The sequence below is a fragment of the Pleurodeles waltl genome, chromosome 7, assembly GCF_031143425.1.
Source record: "Pleurodeles waltl isolate 20211129_DDA chromosome 7, aPleWal1.hap1.20221129, whole genome shotgun sequence".
NCBI classification, from domain to species: domain Eukaryota; kingdom Metazoa; phylum Chordata; class Amphibia; order Caudata; family Salamandridae; genus Pleurodeles; species Pleurodeles waltl.
The window spans coordinates 287,549,328-287,567,555 of NC_090446.1; the positions used below are offsets into that span (position 1 = coordinate 287,549,328).

The 18,228-nt window shown below is 45.7% G+C and overlaps 1 protein-coding gene across 1 annotated transcript in view; it reads right to left on the bottom strand.

The window, feature by feature from the left end:
• The window catches only part of LOC138246871 (protein-glutamine gamma-glutamyltransferase E-like), a 308,092-nt gene that overhangs the window by 120,844 nt on the left and 169,020 nt on the right, over nt 1–18,228 (bottom strand). The window contains exons 6-7 of the mRNA XM_069201622.1: nt 14,351–14,528; nt 10,867–11,002 (exon numbers count right to left, since the gene is read on the bottom strand). Coding sequence (XP_069057723.1) covers nt 10,867–11,002; nt 14,351–14,528 — 314 coding nt within the window. The remainder of the gene's footprint in view (nt 1–10,866; nt 11,003–14,350; nt 14,529–18,228) is intronic.

The following is an 18,228-nucleotide window of genomic DNA, read 5'->3' on the forward strand; positions in this document are numbered from 1 at the left end:
GCTTGGGTGCCCAGGACATAACCATTACATCCTGCACCAGACCCTCGGGGGAAGCGCTAGCGTTCTCCCTGAAGGCCTCCACCCCACCCCCTTCAGGTCAGGGCTGGAAGGGGAATCGCTTGTCCTTCTTCTCCCGCCTCCACCCCCAGTGACGTCTGATGACATCAGCGTGTAATCGCACAGTGACCTCATCAGTACCACTAGACACCAGGGATGTTTTTTTTATATTGAAATGCACATGAGGGGGGCAGCCCCTTGGGCAAAGGGGGCATTTAATCTAAGGCCATTTCTGCCCCCCCCCCGGGGGCGGATCGGCCTATATTATTTAGGCCGATCTACCCCCGGGGGGCAGAAGCCATTAGACACCAGGGATGTTTTTTTATTTTATTTACGAGTATGCGGGGAGTGACCCCTTAGGCAAGGTCGCTCCATAGGGAAGAATTTAATTATTGGGCCTTTTCTGCCTCCCTGGGCGCGGATCAGCCTATATTAATTAGGCCCATCTGCCCTCAAGGTTGGCAGAAAGCCCAGCAGACACCAGGAAAGTTTTTTTTTTCTTCAAAAAAAGAGGTGGGAATATGGCCATACCCCCACCCCAAATAAATGGGGACAAAGTTGTTTTACCCACTGGTGGGCAGCTGGGACAATTACCTCCGATCCACTCCCAGGGAGGGGGTGGCAGAAAGCCTACTAGATGCCAGGGAATATGAAAAAGTAATAAATAGTGCACTGGCGGCTACCAACCAGTATGGTATGGTTATGCCCCCACCTCACCCCCAACACTAAAACATCTTACCCCATGGCAAGAAAGAGGACATTTGATTATTTGGGGTTTTGGTTTTACATTTGGGGAATGAGAGCTTGTCTAACTCTCAAAATCATCCCACTTGGAATCGTGAGGGCTGCACTTTTTGGACTTTGGGACACTGCCGTGTAGAAAAATCTACAAGACTTAGACACATCAGAAAACTAAACATCTGGGTGAGTCCAGGGTGGTGTGCTTCACCTGTACCATTTTCTTACCCACAATGCCCTGCAAACCTCCAACTTCGCTGGAAATCACACATTTTTCCCACATTTTTGTGATTAAACCTTCCAGAATCTGCAGCAATCCACAAAATTCCTACCACCCAGCATTGTAGCATCTATACCAATAAAAATTCTTCCCCACTTGTCAGCCTAAAAACGATTTTTTTCAAACTGCCCTTGTGGACCTGCTTTGGTTCCCCCTCATTTTTTACACATTTTTAGCTCTTCTCTGTCACAGGCACTTGGCCCACCTACACAACGGAGGTATTATTTTTACAGGGAGACTGAGGGGAACGTTGGGTGGTAGGAAATCTGTGCCAGTGCGTTGATCCCACACAGAAATGTGGGAAAATTTGTTTTTTTTTAGCTAAGTTTGAGGTTTGCAGAGGGTTCTGGATAAGAAAGCACTGGGGGATCCATGCAAGTCACACCTCCCAGGACTCCCTCAGGTGTCTAGTTTTCAGAATGTTTGGGTTTGGTAGGTTTCCCTATATGGCTGCTGAGCCCAGGACCAAAAACGCAGGCGCTTCTCTGCAAATACAGGTAGTTTTGTGTTTGATAATTTTGATGTGTCCACATTGTGTTTTGGGGCATTTCCATTTGCGGGCACTAGGCCTACCCACACAAGTGAGGTACCATTTATATCAGGAGACTTGGGGGAATGGTGGGTGGAAGGAAATGTGTGGCTCCTCTCAGATTCCAGAACTTTCTGTCACCGAAATGTGAGGGAAAGGTGTTTTTTTATCAAATTTTGAGGTTTGCAAAGGATTCTGGGTAACAGAACCTGGTGAGAGCCCCAGAAGTCACCCCATCCTAGATTCCCCTAGTCGTCTAGTTTTCAAAAACGCACAGGTTTGGAAGGTTTGCCTAGGTGTCGGCTGAGCTAGAGACCAAAATTCACAGCTATGCACTTTCCAAAAAATACATCAGTTGTCAAGGTAAAAATGTGATGTGTCCATGTTGCATTTTGGGGCGTTTCTTGTCGCGGGCACTAGGCCTACTCACACAAGTGAGGTACCATTTTTATCGGGGTACTTGGGAGAGTGCTGGGTGGAAGGAAATTTGTGGCTTCTCTCAGATTCCAGAACTTTCTGTCACCGAAATGTGAGGAAAAGGTGTTTTTTCATCAAGTTTTGAGGTTTGCAAAGGATTCTGGGTAACAGAACCTGGTGCGAGCCACACAAGTCACCCCATCCTGGATTCCTCTACGTGTCTAGTTTTCAAAAACGCACAGGTTTGGTAGGTTTCCTTAGGTGCCGGCTGAGCTAGGTGCCAAAATCCACAGCTAGGCACTTTCCAAAAAACACGTCAGATTTCAATGAAAAAATGTGATGTGTCCATGTTGCGTTTCCTGTCACTGGCATTAGGCCTACCCACGCAAATGAGGTACCATTTTTATCGGGAGACTTGGAGGAACACCGAATAGCAGAACAAGTGTTATTGCCCCTTATCGTTCTCTACATTTCTTCCTTCCAAATGTGAGACAGTGTGTAAAAAAATCTTCTAATTTGGGAAATGCCCTGTAAGTCACATGATAGTATGGGCACCCCAGAATTCAGAGATGGGCAAATAACCACTGTTTCCCAACACCTTATCTTGTGCCCATTTTGGAAATACAAAGGTTTCCTTGACACCTATTTTTCATTCTTTATATTTCACCAAATGAATTGCTGTATACCTGGTATACATTGAAAACCCATTGCAAGGTGCAGCTCCTTTATTGGATCTGGGTACCTAGAGCTCTTGATGAACCCACAAGCCCTATATATACCCGCAACCAGGAGAGTCCAGCAGACATAACGATATATTACTTTTGAAAATCTGACATTGCAGGAAAAAGTTCCAGAGCAAAATGTGGAGAAAAATTGCTTTTTTGCACCTCAATTTCATTTTTTTTTTATTTCAGCTGTTATTTTCTGTAGGAAAACCTTGTAGGATCAACCCCTTCCTGAATTCTGAATTTTGTCTACTTTTATCTACTGTTTAGCTTTCTGGGATCCAGCATTGGTTTCACACCCATTTTTGTCACTATCTAGAAGGAGGCTGAAAGCACAAAACATGTGTATGTCCCAATAAAATGCCAAAATTGTGTTGAAAAATGTGGCTTTCTGATTCAAGTCTGCCTATTCCTGAAAGCTGGGAAGATGGTGTTTTTTTTGCACCGCAAACTCTTTGTTGATGCCATTTTCATGCAAAAAACCACAAGCCTTCTACTGCAGCCCTTTTTCGCATTAAAAAAAAACAAAAACTAAATTTTAGCTGTATTTTTGCTAATTTCTTGGTCTCCTCCAGGGGAACCAACAAACTCTGGGTATCTCTACAATCCCTAGAATGTTGGAAAAAAAGGGCACACATTTGGTGTCAGTAGCTTTTTGTGGACAAAAAGTTATGAGGGTCTAAGCGCAAACTGCCCCAAATAGACAATAAAAAGGCCTGGCACCTGAGGGGGAAAAGGCCTGGCAGCGAAAGACATCTAGTTGCATGATGCTGGGTCATAGTCGGAAAATATAGGCAACCGCGATGGAGATGGGTCTGGATACAAGAAGTGGATTGGGCCCGGTCAGCGTTTACCTTTCGTCCCTAAAAGAAATGTCGAGAAAAATGTTCTGAGAAGGTAAAGCGGAAATGCTGCAGGCTGCGTCCGAGGAGGGAGCGTTCAGGAGCCTTGGGTTGTCGCTGCGGTGAAGATTTCTACATTCCGACGTAGACTCTTTTTTTGGGAGTCGAAAATTTCCAGCAGCGCAAAAGAGGAGCATCGAGCTGCACATTCGAGGGACTCGGATATACCTTTTTGCGTTGGACCACTGAACGGGATATGCTGCAGCGGAGAAGAGCATAGTGGGAGAAGCTGCAATGTCAATCTGACCGGTGGTGCATGGTGAACTAGCAGGTGCAGGTTTCCTCTCGGAGTAATTTTGCCCAAAAATATTTGGATTTTGGCCATCGGGTACCTTTAGCACCACAAACAAGGGTCCAGAACAGGTGGGACTCCACTTGGGGTTTCAGGACTCATTCAGGCTGGGTCCAAGTGTGGGTTCTAGATGGGTAGAGCCTTTTGTGTCCCTTTGGCGCTATACTGGAGGACAGAAAACTAGCCTTTGGAGTCAATCTGGTAGTCCTGGATTCAGGTGAAGATGCAGGGCTCAACAGCAGGGCTGCCCTCTGAGTGTTAAGGCAGGCTCACAACAGCAATGCTGTTCTTCCAGGGTCAGCAAAGAAGTCTTGCAGAGAGCAAGGCATGTCACAGCACCAGACAGTCCTCTGAGGGTCCTAACGCAGGTCCAGGAGTGAACTGAAAGTGGGTAAGATGGTCCTACTTTTATTATACCTGGTGCCCCTTCCTCTTAAAGGTGGGAGATGCTTCTAGAAAGTTTCTTCGATATGCCCTGGTCCCAAGCTGGCTGCAGTGAAAATGTGGAGGTGATAGATCCTTTGTGTGAAGGCAGAACACAGTATATTCGGTTGCGAATGGGGCTGTGCTCAGTTCCGCCATCTCATCCTGCCAGCAGATGGCCCATACAGGCACACCTAATCTTTCTATTTTGTGATTGTCCGGTAGGAATTCACAAAGTCTGACTGACAGTCATGTGACCCAAGACAGGCTGATGGCACAACAGAACTAAAGGCATGAAAATGCCAAAGTTCTAAAAGTGGCATTTTCAAAATTATATTTCAAATTCCACTTAACCATTAGAGAGGATTTTCATTTCAGTTTCATTGATATCAAACATGAACTATCTACCTAGTCCCAATCAAAAGATAGCATTTATTGAATGTAATGAGGCAACCCAATGTTATCCTATGGGACATATAGGTCCCACATTAGAGAAAAGTCATTTAAGAGTTTTCACTACCAGGATATGTGAAACTTAAAAGTACATGTCCAATGTTTTAGTTGCAATGCACCCTGCCCCGTGGGCTACCTAGGTTCTTCGTGAGGGATGACTTACATGCAATAAAAGAAGAGTTTACAATTTGGCAAGGAGGTTATATTGCCAAGTTGTATTGGCAGTTTCAAACTGCATTCAAGCTGCAAAGGCAGGCCTGGAACATATTGTTTGGTCAAGTGTACAGAGTGCTAAGTCCAACAACAAAACAAATTTCAGCAGAAAAATGGAGGTAAGTAGGCAAAAAGTGTGGGGGAAGGCCACCCTAAGGCTGACAGGTGTAAAACTACCTCTTTCTGCCTTTCTCTATCAAGCCCTACAATTTCTTCCGGATGTGTTTTCCTTATACATTTGACCCCGAAGATTTGGTGGGCAACAATAAGGTCCTTTAGGGCTCTTTGGGAAAATTTGGTGGACCCCAGGATATGGTACTGAAGTTATTTTAAGGGTTTTCCAACATTTGCCCCACTGTATCCTAGGTCAATGTGGCCTGGGAACTTCTAGTTTTACACCCTTTGATACACATGCCCTTTGAGCCTATATACTCAATTGAGGTCAACACTGCCATTTAAAGTGTTCTTGCAAGTAGCCATTACTTCGGCCAAGAGGGTGGGTGAACTGGGTGCTTTGTCATGTAAAGTGCTATTCTTTAGGGTCTTTGGAGTCTTTGGGGATAGGATTGTCTGAGACCAGGCCTGGGTTTACTGCTAAAGTGAATTATTGCTTCCATTCCGAACAAGAGGCCAGTATTGTTTCCAAATTCTCAGTCTCCTGAAGAGGTCAGTTTTCACTCTTTAGGTATACGGACAGTCCCGGTGTACCTAGTAACATTGGAGGAGTTTAGGTAGACCAATTCCTTGTTTGTAAACTTAAGAAGAGCCAAGAAGGGTCTTAAACCATCCACCCGGACTCTCAGCAGATGGATTTGGACTTTGATTTCCTTGGAGTATCAGCAGTACAGAGTTCCTTCGACCCTTGGGGTAAATGGCAGGTCCACAAGAGGTATATGTGCTTCTGTAGAGGAGTGTCAAGGAGCTTCCTTGCCTGAGATTTGTAGGGTGACCACATGGTGGTTCCATACACATTTATCAAACGCTACATAGTCATGCATCGTCCAGCAACGGAATGGGTTTTTGGATCTAAAGTTCTGTCTGCTCTGAATTAACACTAGTATAAAGTATTACAATAAATCTCTTTTTGGTATATGCAAATCTGCAAACTAGTCCTGGTTTTCTTTTACCTTAGGTACATCTCAACTATGTATGAATTTAACTGAGATGGATGAACGGACTAATACATCGATTACTTACCAGTAATTCCATTACTCTGAGTCCATCTCTCGCTTACATTCAGTACTCCCTACCTCCCCAACCTTTGAGGCCAGGTCAACTGTATGTAATGGGCTTGGTGGCAAAATGGGTTGTGAAGGGGGATGGTCTTTTGAAGATTTAAAGAAGTGTTGGGCAAGGCAAAGAGACCACAACAATGTAATAGATCTAAGCGAGAAATGGACTCAGAGTAATGAAATTACTGGTAAATAATCAATGTAGTACTGTCAGGGGGCCTGGACTGAGTAGCTGGGAAGCCCCCTCCAATAGTGAGTCTATATTGCCTATAGGCTTTATGCACTCAGTTATTACTCATTCATGTCAAAAGTGTCAACAGTCTAAGGCAATTTTTCATTTTTACTCTAACCTAGAGCAAATGGGAAACAACTGTTTCCAAATGTATGGCCTGCACAAGGCTTTCAACACAAAAGGATGATGGAGGGAGTGCTGAAACATTTCAAACATACACCCCCAGTCACAGAGCTGGGTTAAATCCATCATTCTTTTGCTAACCATGCTACCCCACATTGGACCCATCCATATACAATCCGTCTTGACCCTGCTCCCCATGAAAAAAGTCAAACCCGTACTGCCAGGCCAGACCCTCCCTGTACCGAAAACATGCATCCTGGGACCGGTTTCAGGGTATCACCCATTATCAGCCAGGCAAGCTTGAATCCAGTGGCGCAGTGAGCAAGGGACCCATGTCGGGGCATACCCTAGCTTCTAAGGGCGACTTTAGCAACACAAAAGGATGATGGTCAGACAGCTGAAACTTTCCAAACACTCACCCCCAGTTCCAAATCTGGACTAAATCCACCACTCTTTTGCTCATAGTTCCACCTGAGTTTGGACCCAGCCATATTCAAATCAGGTTTGACACTGCTCCCTATCAGGACAATCCAGCCTGAACAGCCAGGCCAGTTCCTCCCTGCACCAGAAACAAGCATCATGTGACTGGCTTTGGGGTATCACCTGTCATCAGCCAGGCTAGCATGAATCCAGTGGCACATTGAGCAAGGGACCCATGTCTGGGCATACCCTAGCTTCTAAGGGTGACTTTAGCAACATAAAATGATGATGGACATACTGCTGAAACTTTTTAAACATTCACCCCAAGTCCCAAATCTGGACTAAATTCACCATTCTTTTGCTCATCATGCCACCTGAATTTGGACCCAGCCATATTCAAATCAGTCTTGACCCTGCTGCCTACGAGAACAGTCCAGCCCGAACTGCCAGGCCAGGTCCTCCCTGCACCAGAAACAAGCATCATGAGACTGGTTTCGGGGTATCTCCTGTCATCAGCCAGGCTAGCTTGAATCCAGTGGGACAGTGTGCAAGTGACCCACATCTGGGCATACCCTGTCCCCTTACGGCGACATTAGCAGCACAAATGGATGATGAACGGAGTGTGGAAACTTTTCAAACAATTACCCACAGTCACAAATCTGGGTTAAATTCAATGCTCTTCTGCTCAACATGCCACCCCAGTTTGGACCCAGCCAAATGCAAATCAGTCTTGACCCTGCTCCCCATGAGAACAGGCCAGCCCGAACTGCCAGGCCAGGTCCTCCCTGGACCGGAAGCAAGCATCCTGTGACGGGTTTTGGGTATCACCCTTCATTACACAGGCTAGTTGGAATCTAGTAATACAGTGAGCAGGGGACCCTTGTGTGGACATACCCTGGTTGCTTAGGGTGACTAGGAACACAAAAGGATGATGGGAAGAGTACTGAAATATTTCAAACACTCACTCCCAGTCACACATGTGGGTTAAATTCATCGTTCTTTTCCTCACCATACCACTCCAGTTTGGACCCAGCCATATGCAAATCAGTCTTGGCCCTGCTCCCCATGAAATAATTCCAGCTGGAACTGCCAGGCCAGGTCCTCCTTGGACTGGAAACAAACATTCTGGGACCAGTTTTGGGTTATCACCCCTCATCAGCCAGGCTAGCTTGAATCCAGTGGCACAGTGAGCAAGGGACCCACCTCTGGGCATACCCTGGCCTCTTAGGGTGACTTTAGCAACACAAAAGGATGATAGATGGAGTGCTGAAACTTTTCAAACACTCACTCCTAGTCACAGATCTCAGTTAAATCCTTCATTCCTTTGCTCACTTTGCCACCCCAGTATGGACCCAGCCATACTGTATACAAAACAGTCTAGACCCTGCTCCCCATGAGAACATTCCAGCCCGAATCTTGTTGTGTTGCTAACTGCACCTGCTGTGAGCACCCTGGAGCAGATGTCTGCAGTGGCATCTCTGATTATTATACTAGAATGTTGAGGGCCTGGGCTGATTGTAGCTGCTGCCCTTTTTCATTCCTGATTCTTAAATACGTTCTGAAATCTGCAGCTGCAGGTTTCAAGCATTTTAAAGATGCAGACTTCTGAATAATTTGAGTTCACAAAACATTTCTGGGTGTCCCCTGAAACCTAGCACCAGTTGAATCTTTCCTGGTGTAATCCGAAAAAGAATGGTTAAATGTTTTGATCTCAAGTGAAAATATACACATGTGCATTTGTTCATATGCAAAAACGTGCCAAAATATTTTTTATTTTTTCCACTGGCCAAATCCTTTTCCCTGGTGAGAAACATCTTTCCCTACACTCCCACCAGGCTCTTCTCGAATTCTTCAGAGTATACCAAGGTACCCTAATAGTTATACACAGGATAATGCATTTATCTATAACTTATTGTAACAGAATAACATAATGCAATATCCGCATACTGTGTTAAGAGTGGTCCTTAAATCTCCATACAGCCAGAATAATTTCTCTAGTCTAAGCATAATCCTTTATGGCTTGCCCCCTAGCTTGAGACTGTGATGTACGTGATATCAGCCAACTTTACAATGACAGACAACTGTGTTATCTAAGGCTGCATAATGCAAAGACATTAAAAAGTGATATATAAATGTTATGGATGATCACCATATACTAGAGAAATAGCTCTGCATTTTTTTGCCTGGATTTGTCATCTTTATGAAACCATGAGGATTTTTAAGTGGAAAGACCCAGACAAATGTGTTACATGTATAAACTGGGAGTATGTCTAGTCCTGAGGCATGAGTCTAGAAGTTTTGTCAAGTGCCGCTACTACATAAAGAATTACGTCAGTGGTGGCTGCCACTGAACCAGGGTGGCAGGGTGGGGGAGGAGAACACTAAAAATAAAAAAAACACTTAAATACTCCGAACGGAGTGGGATTCATCTCCTCCATCCTCGTCCGGAAGCACAGAGGCTCCCAGACTCCCCTCAGCCAATCACGATGCTGCTGTCACCAGCATGACAGCAGCATTGTGATCGGTCTGAGCGGCCTGGTTCAGTGTTCAGACAGGGAGTGGGAGCCTGTGCATGTTCTCCACGTGGCTGTGCAATACAGAAGGGTGGAGAAATGCAAAGTGTGCATGTCTGTTTGTCCAGCAACAGACATGCACACTTATGGTGCACTCACCACTCCTCCTTCAGCCCCCCCTCAACAACTCGGTCCAGATTAAAATAAAATGATTACAACGTTCCGTTATTATCATTTTATTATCATTCTGCTATAAGCAGTGGGGTGACGCTCCTCGGCCTTAGCGTAGGAGCTGCTGCTGAATGACGGGCCAAAGCCTGGCATTGTAAATTATGTCCAACATGACAGCCAGATCTGCTGTTGAGGTTTGGGCATCCCAGCAATGGTTAAGAAGTCTAAAATGTGACCCTATGCAAACTTTTGTTAGAAGATACACCAGTGCTTAATTTGTGAAAAAATAAGTGCTGAGTCCAGAATTTTTTCAGACAGCCTCCGGTTCCGCTGCCAAATGTCAAGTTTATCAAATACCATGAATGGCTAAATTTGATTTCATCTCATGTCTTTTCATCCAGCAACATACTCTCCCTGTTCCGTTAGCTCACTCTTGAAAGTGTTTTTTTACCCACGTGTTTTCCCTCTGGCACTGTTTTTTCTGTCTTCCGAATCCTCCTACTCTCACTAGTTCTGTTTCAAAATCTGATGATTGAATGAAAGTCCCGGTCACGAAAAAAGAGAGCCCCAAACTCAAATCAAGCAACTCCAGCTCTTATACCAACAGCCGAACCTGATACTAAGAAAGCAAGCTGAAAAGTTGCAGACAGTCGTTTGCACCAGAGTGAATGACAAAGGTCAGCTCAGAGCTGCCACCGTTCTTCCTGAAGGACTCAAAAAGTTCATGGCATGAATATTAACAAAATGTCCATGGTTGACAATTCACCAAAATGCCAACGGTAGTGAAATTACCACCGGCACCCTTGGATCAACAATGACATATTAGAGTTGACCTTATGTCACACATTTAGCCTCTCAGCATCGTCAGGTTTACTTACAGAAAGTTTTTTTTAAAAGTCAACCGGACTCTTAGACCCCTCTTTAAATTCTCTTTCTGCAGCTAGCAGAGTCACAGCTGACCCGAAGGGTACCGAACACAGCGCCAAAGGTAACATCAGCTGCCCCTGTTTGACCCTTAGGCACCTAGAAAACCTTAGAAATCTGAACAAGTTAACAATTTTGAGGTACGAAAGTTCATCTTTCTGGGGTATGGACAAGCCAATAAGATTTTATTCTTAATAGTTGTAGTAAAGTTTATTAGCTTACCATACGCTGTCTCCGCTTTTCTTCAAAACTGTTCCGGAAATGTCATAATATTCTTCAACACACAGATTTCCTTCGGTGTCATGGGCGGAAATAAAGTTTGTCACTGGACGGTTTGGAATCCCTAAGGAGCGCAGAACTAAAAGCGAAACAGAGTTACTTTAGTTTTGTATAAGTATATAAATGAAAAGGCCATTACCAAGCTAGGTTCTCTTGACCTACAATAATATTGCGTCTGCAACATTCGTATGCATGTTCTTAACTGCACGTCTACTTAACTAAACGTATCTTACAATTTAGTGGCTAGGGCAAAGTAGTGGATGGAATATTTTGTCATGGAGTATAATAACTGCGATATATTGAGGATATAGCTTCTCTAATAATTGCCAATTGTTAGGATTTCATTTTTGCAGGACTTGTAACTCAAGATTGAACAACTTCAACAGGGAGCATGATGAAGGTCTTTCTTCACTATGAGCAAAGTGTGTGTGCTCTTTCGCAAGACTTAGGCCCTCATTCTGACCTTGGCGGTCTTTTCGCAAGACCGCTGAGTTACCGCCGCGGTGAAGACCGCCGACCGCGGCGGTGTGCCGCTGTGCGCATTCTGACCGCTGGGAGCGTTCCGCCGGAAAACCGCCAGCAGCCACACGGGCGGTCGGCGGGAAAGTGGAGACTGGTCAACCTCCACCGCCACGCCAGCAGAACACCGCCCACAGAATTACGACCCACATTTCTGTGTGGCGGTCTTCTGTTGGCGGTCTTCTGTTGGCGGTCACGTCCCTATGGCTCCCGTCGCCTCCCGGAGGACCAACGCACAAGGTAAGTTGATCGTCCGTGAGGGGAGGGGGTGGGGGGGTGTTGTGTGATGTGGGCGTGCATGGGGGTGTGCGTGTGAGTGTGTAGAGGGGGTGTGTGAGTGCGTGTATGCGGGCGGGGGGTGCTGCTGTGTCTATGGGTAATGTGTGCTGTTCGGCAGGTGCGCATGTCGGCATGTATGTGTGCGGGTATGTGTCCCCGTTGTGTATGTGTGTGTAGGGGGTGTGTATATGTGCATGTTGGGGGTGTGTGCATGTCGGGGTACATGTATGTGCATGTCGGGGTGGGGGTGGGGAGGGGGTTCGTACCACCTCTGGGGGGTGGCAGGGGGGTGGAGGGTGTGGGGGGAGGACTCGGATGGGTAGTGGGGGGTGGGGGAGACCCCTATCAGTGCCAGGGAAGGAATTCCCTGGCCCCGATAGTGCTTACCGCCATGGTTCGCACGGCGGTTCCCGGCCGCAAGAAACCGCGGCGGTAGGCAGGGTCATAATACCCTTGGCGGTCTTGGGACGACCGCCGGGCCGGAGTGCGCAAACTCCAGCCCCGCGGTCATGACCGCCGTGGCGGTCGGAGTGGAGAAGTAGCGGTCGGTCGCGGCGGGGACCGCCGTGGTCAGAATGCCATTTTTAATACCGCCGGTCTGTTCGCGGTCCGACCGCCGTCTCTCCGCCGACCGCCAGGGTCAGAATGAGGGCCTTAGGGCCTGATTCTAACTTTGGAGGACGGTGTTAAACCGTCCCAAAAGTGGCGGATATACCACCTACCGTATTACGAGTCCATTATATCCTATGGAACTTGTAATACGGTAGGTGGTATATCCGCCACTTTTGGGACGGTTTAACACCGTCCTCCAAAGTTAGAATCAGGCCCTTAATATTGATGGAGGAAGCAAAAAGAGAAAATTCATTGGCGAGAGAAGTCCTACAGCCTTTACTAAAAACTGATCAGAATCAGTGTTTATTTAGCTGCTTAACCTCAAAATAAATAAAAACTGTTTTTTTTTTTTTTTTTTTTTTTTACAAAACATCGTTTTTTTTTGCAGATTGTTGTGAAGCACACATTTCATTTAAAGGGTACGTAATGCAGAGTTTGTAACGTCTTTCCATTGGTGGTGTTGTCAATGGACTTATGTTAAACTGTATCAAGATATAAAACATGTGTATTGCACTCTCACACACACTTCATTATCCTCTGTCACATCTCATTTGCAATTGCTTTTGTCTGGAACCTCAATCTGTAAAGATGGTCTTTTTTGTAGGGTGCACAAAAATGATTTATGAAACAGCTTTGTCTCCTCCTGAATATTTGCACTATCTAAAGCAGTCTGATTCGGAAAGATTATACATTGTACAATTTGTGCAAGGTATGGTTAAGATCATAGATATGATAATATTGAAGGTGAACATATGTTCATATGATACTTGATAAAGGTGGTCATTCTGACCCTGGCGGTCTTTGACCGCCAGGGCGGAGGACCGCGGGAGCACCGCCGACAGGCCGGCGGTGCTCCAATGGGGATTCCGACCGCGGCGGTAAAGCCGCGGTCGGACCGGCACCACTGGCGGGGTCCCGCCAGTGTACCGCGGCCCCATTGAATCCTCCGCGGCGGCGCAGCTTGCTGCACCGCCGCGGGGATTCCGACCCCCCCCTACCGCCATCCAGATCCCGGCGGTCGGACCGCCGAGATCCGGATGGCGGTAGGGGGGGTCGCGGGGCCCCTGGGGGCCCCTGCAGTGCCCATGCCACTGGCATGGGCATTGCAGGGGCCCCCGTAAGAGGGCCCCTACATGTATTTCACTGTCTGCTGCGCAGACAGTGAAATACGCGACGGGTGCAACTGCACCCGTCGCACAGCTTCCACTCCGCCGGCTCGATTCCGAGCCGGCTTCATCGTGGAAGCCTCTTTCCCGCTGGGCTGGCTGGCGGTCTGAAGGCGACCGCCCGCCAGCCCAGCGGGAAAGTCAGAATTACCGCCGCGGTCTTTCGACCGCGGAACGGTAACCTGACGGCGGGACTTTGGCGGGCGGCCTCCGCCGCCCGCCAAGGTCAGAATGAGGGCCAAAGTGTCTAACTTACTCAAATTCCAGTTTCTGTGAAGGAGAACTCCTATATTTGAGGCATTAAGGCTCTCTCAGGGCATAAATAAATAAAATGCTCCAATGACAGTTGAATTTGGAACTCATATACCGCACACGTTAATCGTCAATGACACTGCATGAAGTGCCCTCACTAAATCGCATCCACTACATCACCAGACTATTAGAAAGTCTAACCACTATGTTACCTCTACTACATTAACTGACACTACATAGCCTGACCACTCCATCAACCCTCGTAACATCGTAAAATATTGTACTATTTCAGGTAATTTAGCTAAGACTAAGGAATATAAAATGAAAAAATTAAGTAAAATAAATCAAATACATTTTTTTATATAACGTACAATCGCTGAAGGGCTATTGTATGTGTTTTGAAAGGTTGGAGGAAGCATCAACTGAATACATATTGATTTGGTACCAGTCAAAATAATTGTTCACTAAAACTATGAAAAGATAAAGCAAACTTAGCTTTCAAAGGTCACTTTAGAGCCTGACTTAATACCTAGGGTATCAACAGAAACTGAAAACACTAGCAACACACAACTGAGCATAGGTTTAAGGCACACTCGCACCTGTGCACATAACACCAGCAAAGACCCAGCATTGGCCATATCTGACAGGCTTGTATCCTCCTTTGTGCCATTTCCTCAGGATGTCAACACTTCCACTCCATGATATAGGATCAACTCCATCAGAGTAGTCACCACTCCAAGTACCCATCAACACTCCTTCATCGTCATTGCAGTTCACCTGAAAAGGCAAAATGAAAACTGGTGATATATTTATGGAGGTAAAGGGTTGTAAACGTGGCTCCCTGTATAATCTTAAACTGAAACGTGTGAGTAGGAATCACTAATGCCGCCTGTAGATTAGTATGGAAGGTTCTTCCTTAAACTTTGCATTCAGCATGTGTTTGCCAACAAGATCCTTAGGAGTATGTTTGTGTCTAGAACTGGCAATGTGGGACAAGGGGATCCACTATGGGCACTAAAAAGCTTGTACATTGATTGGATTTGACAATATAGTGCTTGGAGGCAAAGCTATGCCAGAAAACCGTACTCTTGTGGAGGCATTTTGCTCTCTCATACTGGAAACAAAATTGTGAAGTTATCAGAAGGAAGCTCTAAGATGATTTATGGTCTGACTTAGATTGGCTATGGTCAAAACATGAAGGTCCTGTATAAACTGAATGTGAACTATAGGGGTTCAATCTGTGATTGATGTCTTCATTTAATTTCTAATGGAATATCAGACTTTGATTGGGTGTGGTGTGTGTGTTGCCACTTGACTGGTCAATGCTATTATAAGTAAGATCCTTACAAGAGATCCTCGGACATTCATAGGGGGAGAGTTAGTAGTTATAAGAAGAACTGTTAAGAGCAAAAGTAAGAGTGAGGGACATGTCTCAAGGTGGACTGACTTCACGTGACAGAGAGGTCTCGGAGAAAAACAAAAATGTATCACATCCAGAAAATCAAGATGGCTGTGTTAGGTGGAACAGCTACCATGACCTGGATGAAAGGACGGTGTTGTTTTCTGTGACCTGATGAAATGTTAATACCCTTTTGTGAGAAACTGGGTTGCTGGGTGAGGCCTTCTCAAGCAACAGCCACACTACTTGTCAGAGTGAACTACTAAAAGTCACTCAAGTAACCTGTGCTTAACCCTCTGGTTGCTTGGCACAAAGGCAGCCAACTGAACTTATCTGCAATGTTTATTTATGCAGCACACAAACAGCAATAAAGTGAAAACACAACACAAGTAAAATGTAATAACTATTTGACACCAAAATGACAAAATCCAATCAGTAGAACTAGAGATATGCAATTTTAAAGATTTCAAGTAAGTATAGCACCTAAAAGCACAAATCTATGCTCATGGTCATCTGGTTGTGTAAGTCCAGGTGAAAGTCACAAGTTCAGTCTGACCCCAAAACAGAATGGGCCACATATAGGGACCAGGTTAGTTCTGCTGAAAAAGTTGTATTGTAAAGTCTAAAATGAAGTGTTGCATTTGTGGTGGAGTCCAGCATACAGATGGTAATAGCTGTAGGTGAAGAGTAGGCTGGAGGGGCATGGACAGTTGTCACTGTAGTCCGAAGATCATGCCAGGAGTCACGGGCAGTCGTTGATATAAATTAGCATTGGCAGTCCCTGAGGCTGTCAATGGTGTAGTGTGAAGAGCAGATCTTGTGTTGCTGGTTGCTGCTAGTGTTTGCAGTAGTGCTAGGAGAAGGTTTAAGCAGAGCTTTGCGTTGGGGGCTGGTGCAGGCAGCAAGATCTTGGTGCAAATGGACCTGTTTGCAGTCTCTAAGAGTCCAAAACTTTGTATTTCTTCTTTCTTTAAGGAGAAGCTCAATTGATACCAAACCAAGGGACCAAGATCTGGGTGGCACGTCTTGTGGTTCAGGAACTCACTCCAGCAGAGGCTAGCAGGGCTCAGGCAGGTCCAGTTGCAGAAGGTCAATGGGGAATTGCAGAGAGGCCTCTGGGGCTTGTTCTTTCCCTGTAGCCCAGAACAGGAGGTCAGTTAGCTGACCCTTGGTGTCACTTCAACCTGGGATGGTGGGTACATGTCAAGTTTTACTTCTCGGACATCAGGACAGTCCTCAAACAGCAAGACAACCCTCTGGCAGCAGGGATGTCCTTCTTTTGTATTATCCAGAACAAGCCTGAGTCTGCGCTGAAAAGAGGGTCTGAGGGACTTATTGTTATACCTTGTGCCTTCTTTTGAAGTGGATGAAGCTTCTAGAGATTTCTCTTTAAAGAGATGTCTGGAATTTCATGCCTTACTGCCCTGGTCCCAGCGGTCTAGGGGAACAATAGGTTAGTGTGAAGTTCTGGGCCAGTACCTTTGAACTGCAAGTTTGGTAGGTGACAGCTCTACCACCTACCCATCAAGTCAGCATGGCAATCCTGCCAACGCCCAGCCCTCTGAAACCATCTAAGGGCCTAAGGGTATAATCTAAATTATGCAGTCTTTTAAGTTTGATTTTTTTTTTTTGCCATTTGCATGTAGCAAAACAACAATTACAACAAAACAACAAAGGGACAAAGGGGAAAAGGAAAAAAGAGCTATTCCCCTATTATGAACACCCTCCTCTCCCTGACCTCTTGTATACTGCCCACCCCTGTTCCCATCCTCCCTTTCTCTGCCATTTCTCATAAAGTCTCGCCACTACACCCTATAGCCTCCAACAATATGGTTGCATGTTATTTAAGCAGTGGAGGGGCCACTGATGGGGTATTAGGCGGAACCACATAAGAGTAGTAATCAAGTTGGGAGTCAGTTATAATCTTTAAAACCCTGAGTTTCATGGGGCATGAGATTTCTTTATAGTCTTGGAAAAAAATAAGGCGAGGAGTGGGCTCCATTGTTTTGTAAATTGTTTCTCCTCAATTTTGACCACTCTGGAAAGTTGTTCCATCCCTAACAGTCACCAAAGTCTATCTGTCCATTTGTTTTACAAGAGGAATGCCTGTTGTCCAAAGAGGGAAAGGATTAACTGTTAGGCAGCCAATACCTCGTGAGAAATAAGTCAACCCTGATTTCCATGAAAAGAGTAGGTGGCCGAGCTGCTCAGAAATAACACCTCACTGCATCGTATCAGGTCAGAGCCCTTGATCTGTTCTACAGTGGATGATATTGAGCTTCAGAAGTGTTTCATACTAGCGCAGGACAAAAGGATATGTGTCAGAATCTCCTACAGCAGTTGGGACTGCCCGCCTCCTCACACTCACCAGCAGGGTAGGCTTATAGTGCCAATAATAGATGACTTTCAGAATAGTTTCCCTCCCCCCATGAGTGGAAAGCAAAGTTTTTAGCTTCTTCCTCGTTTATTTCTAATCTAGTGTGATTTGTAACTCCTTCTCCCCGGCTCATTGAAATGCACATTTCTGGTCCTTATGTCTAAAGTTAAACATTGTATAGATTTTGACGATCACACCCGTATAACCAGGGCAAGTCAGTTGATATTTCTCAAAAAGTTCATTTTCCTGGAGGCCCCCTGTTTGATTCTGGGGTTAAGAAGCCATGGCCTACCTGCATATAGCTTCTGAGAGGGCATAACATATTCCTTAGTGCTTTGCACCCTCCTTCAAACCAATGATGATATGAGGTTTTGTCCAAACCGGGTGGCAAATCTCATGTTAACCTAGAGCGAAGTAAAGGGTGATGGGAAAGTAGTAAGTCCTCATTTAACTGATACCCAGTCCCGGACTGCCAAAGTGGCCATCGTACTTGCCGATTTGTAGAATGTCATAGTGTGTTGTAGTTTGATATGTCAAGGGGTTTCCAAGAGTGGCCCTGCTGCCATTGTATGGTCAATCATGCACCATCCTTTGCCTGTTTTCCTCCTTGTTCAATGAATCAAGATTTGGAGTTCAGCAACGCCATAGTGGAGAGACAGATCAGGGATTCCCACCACTTCCTGCAGTGACCAAAACATTGC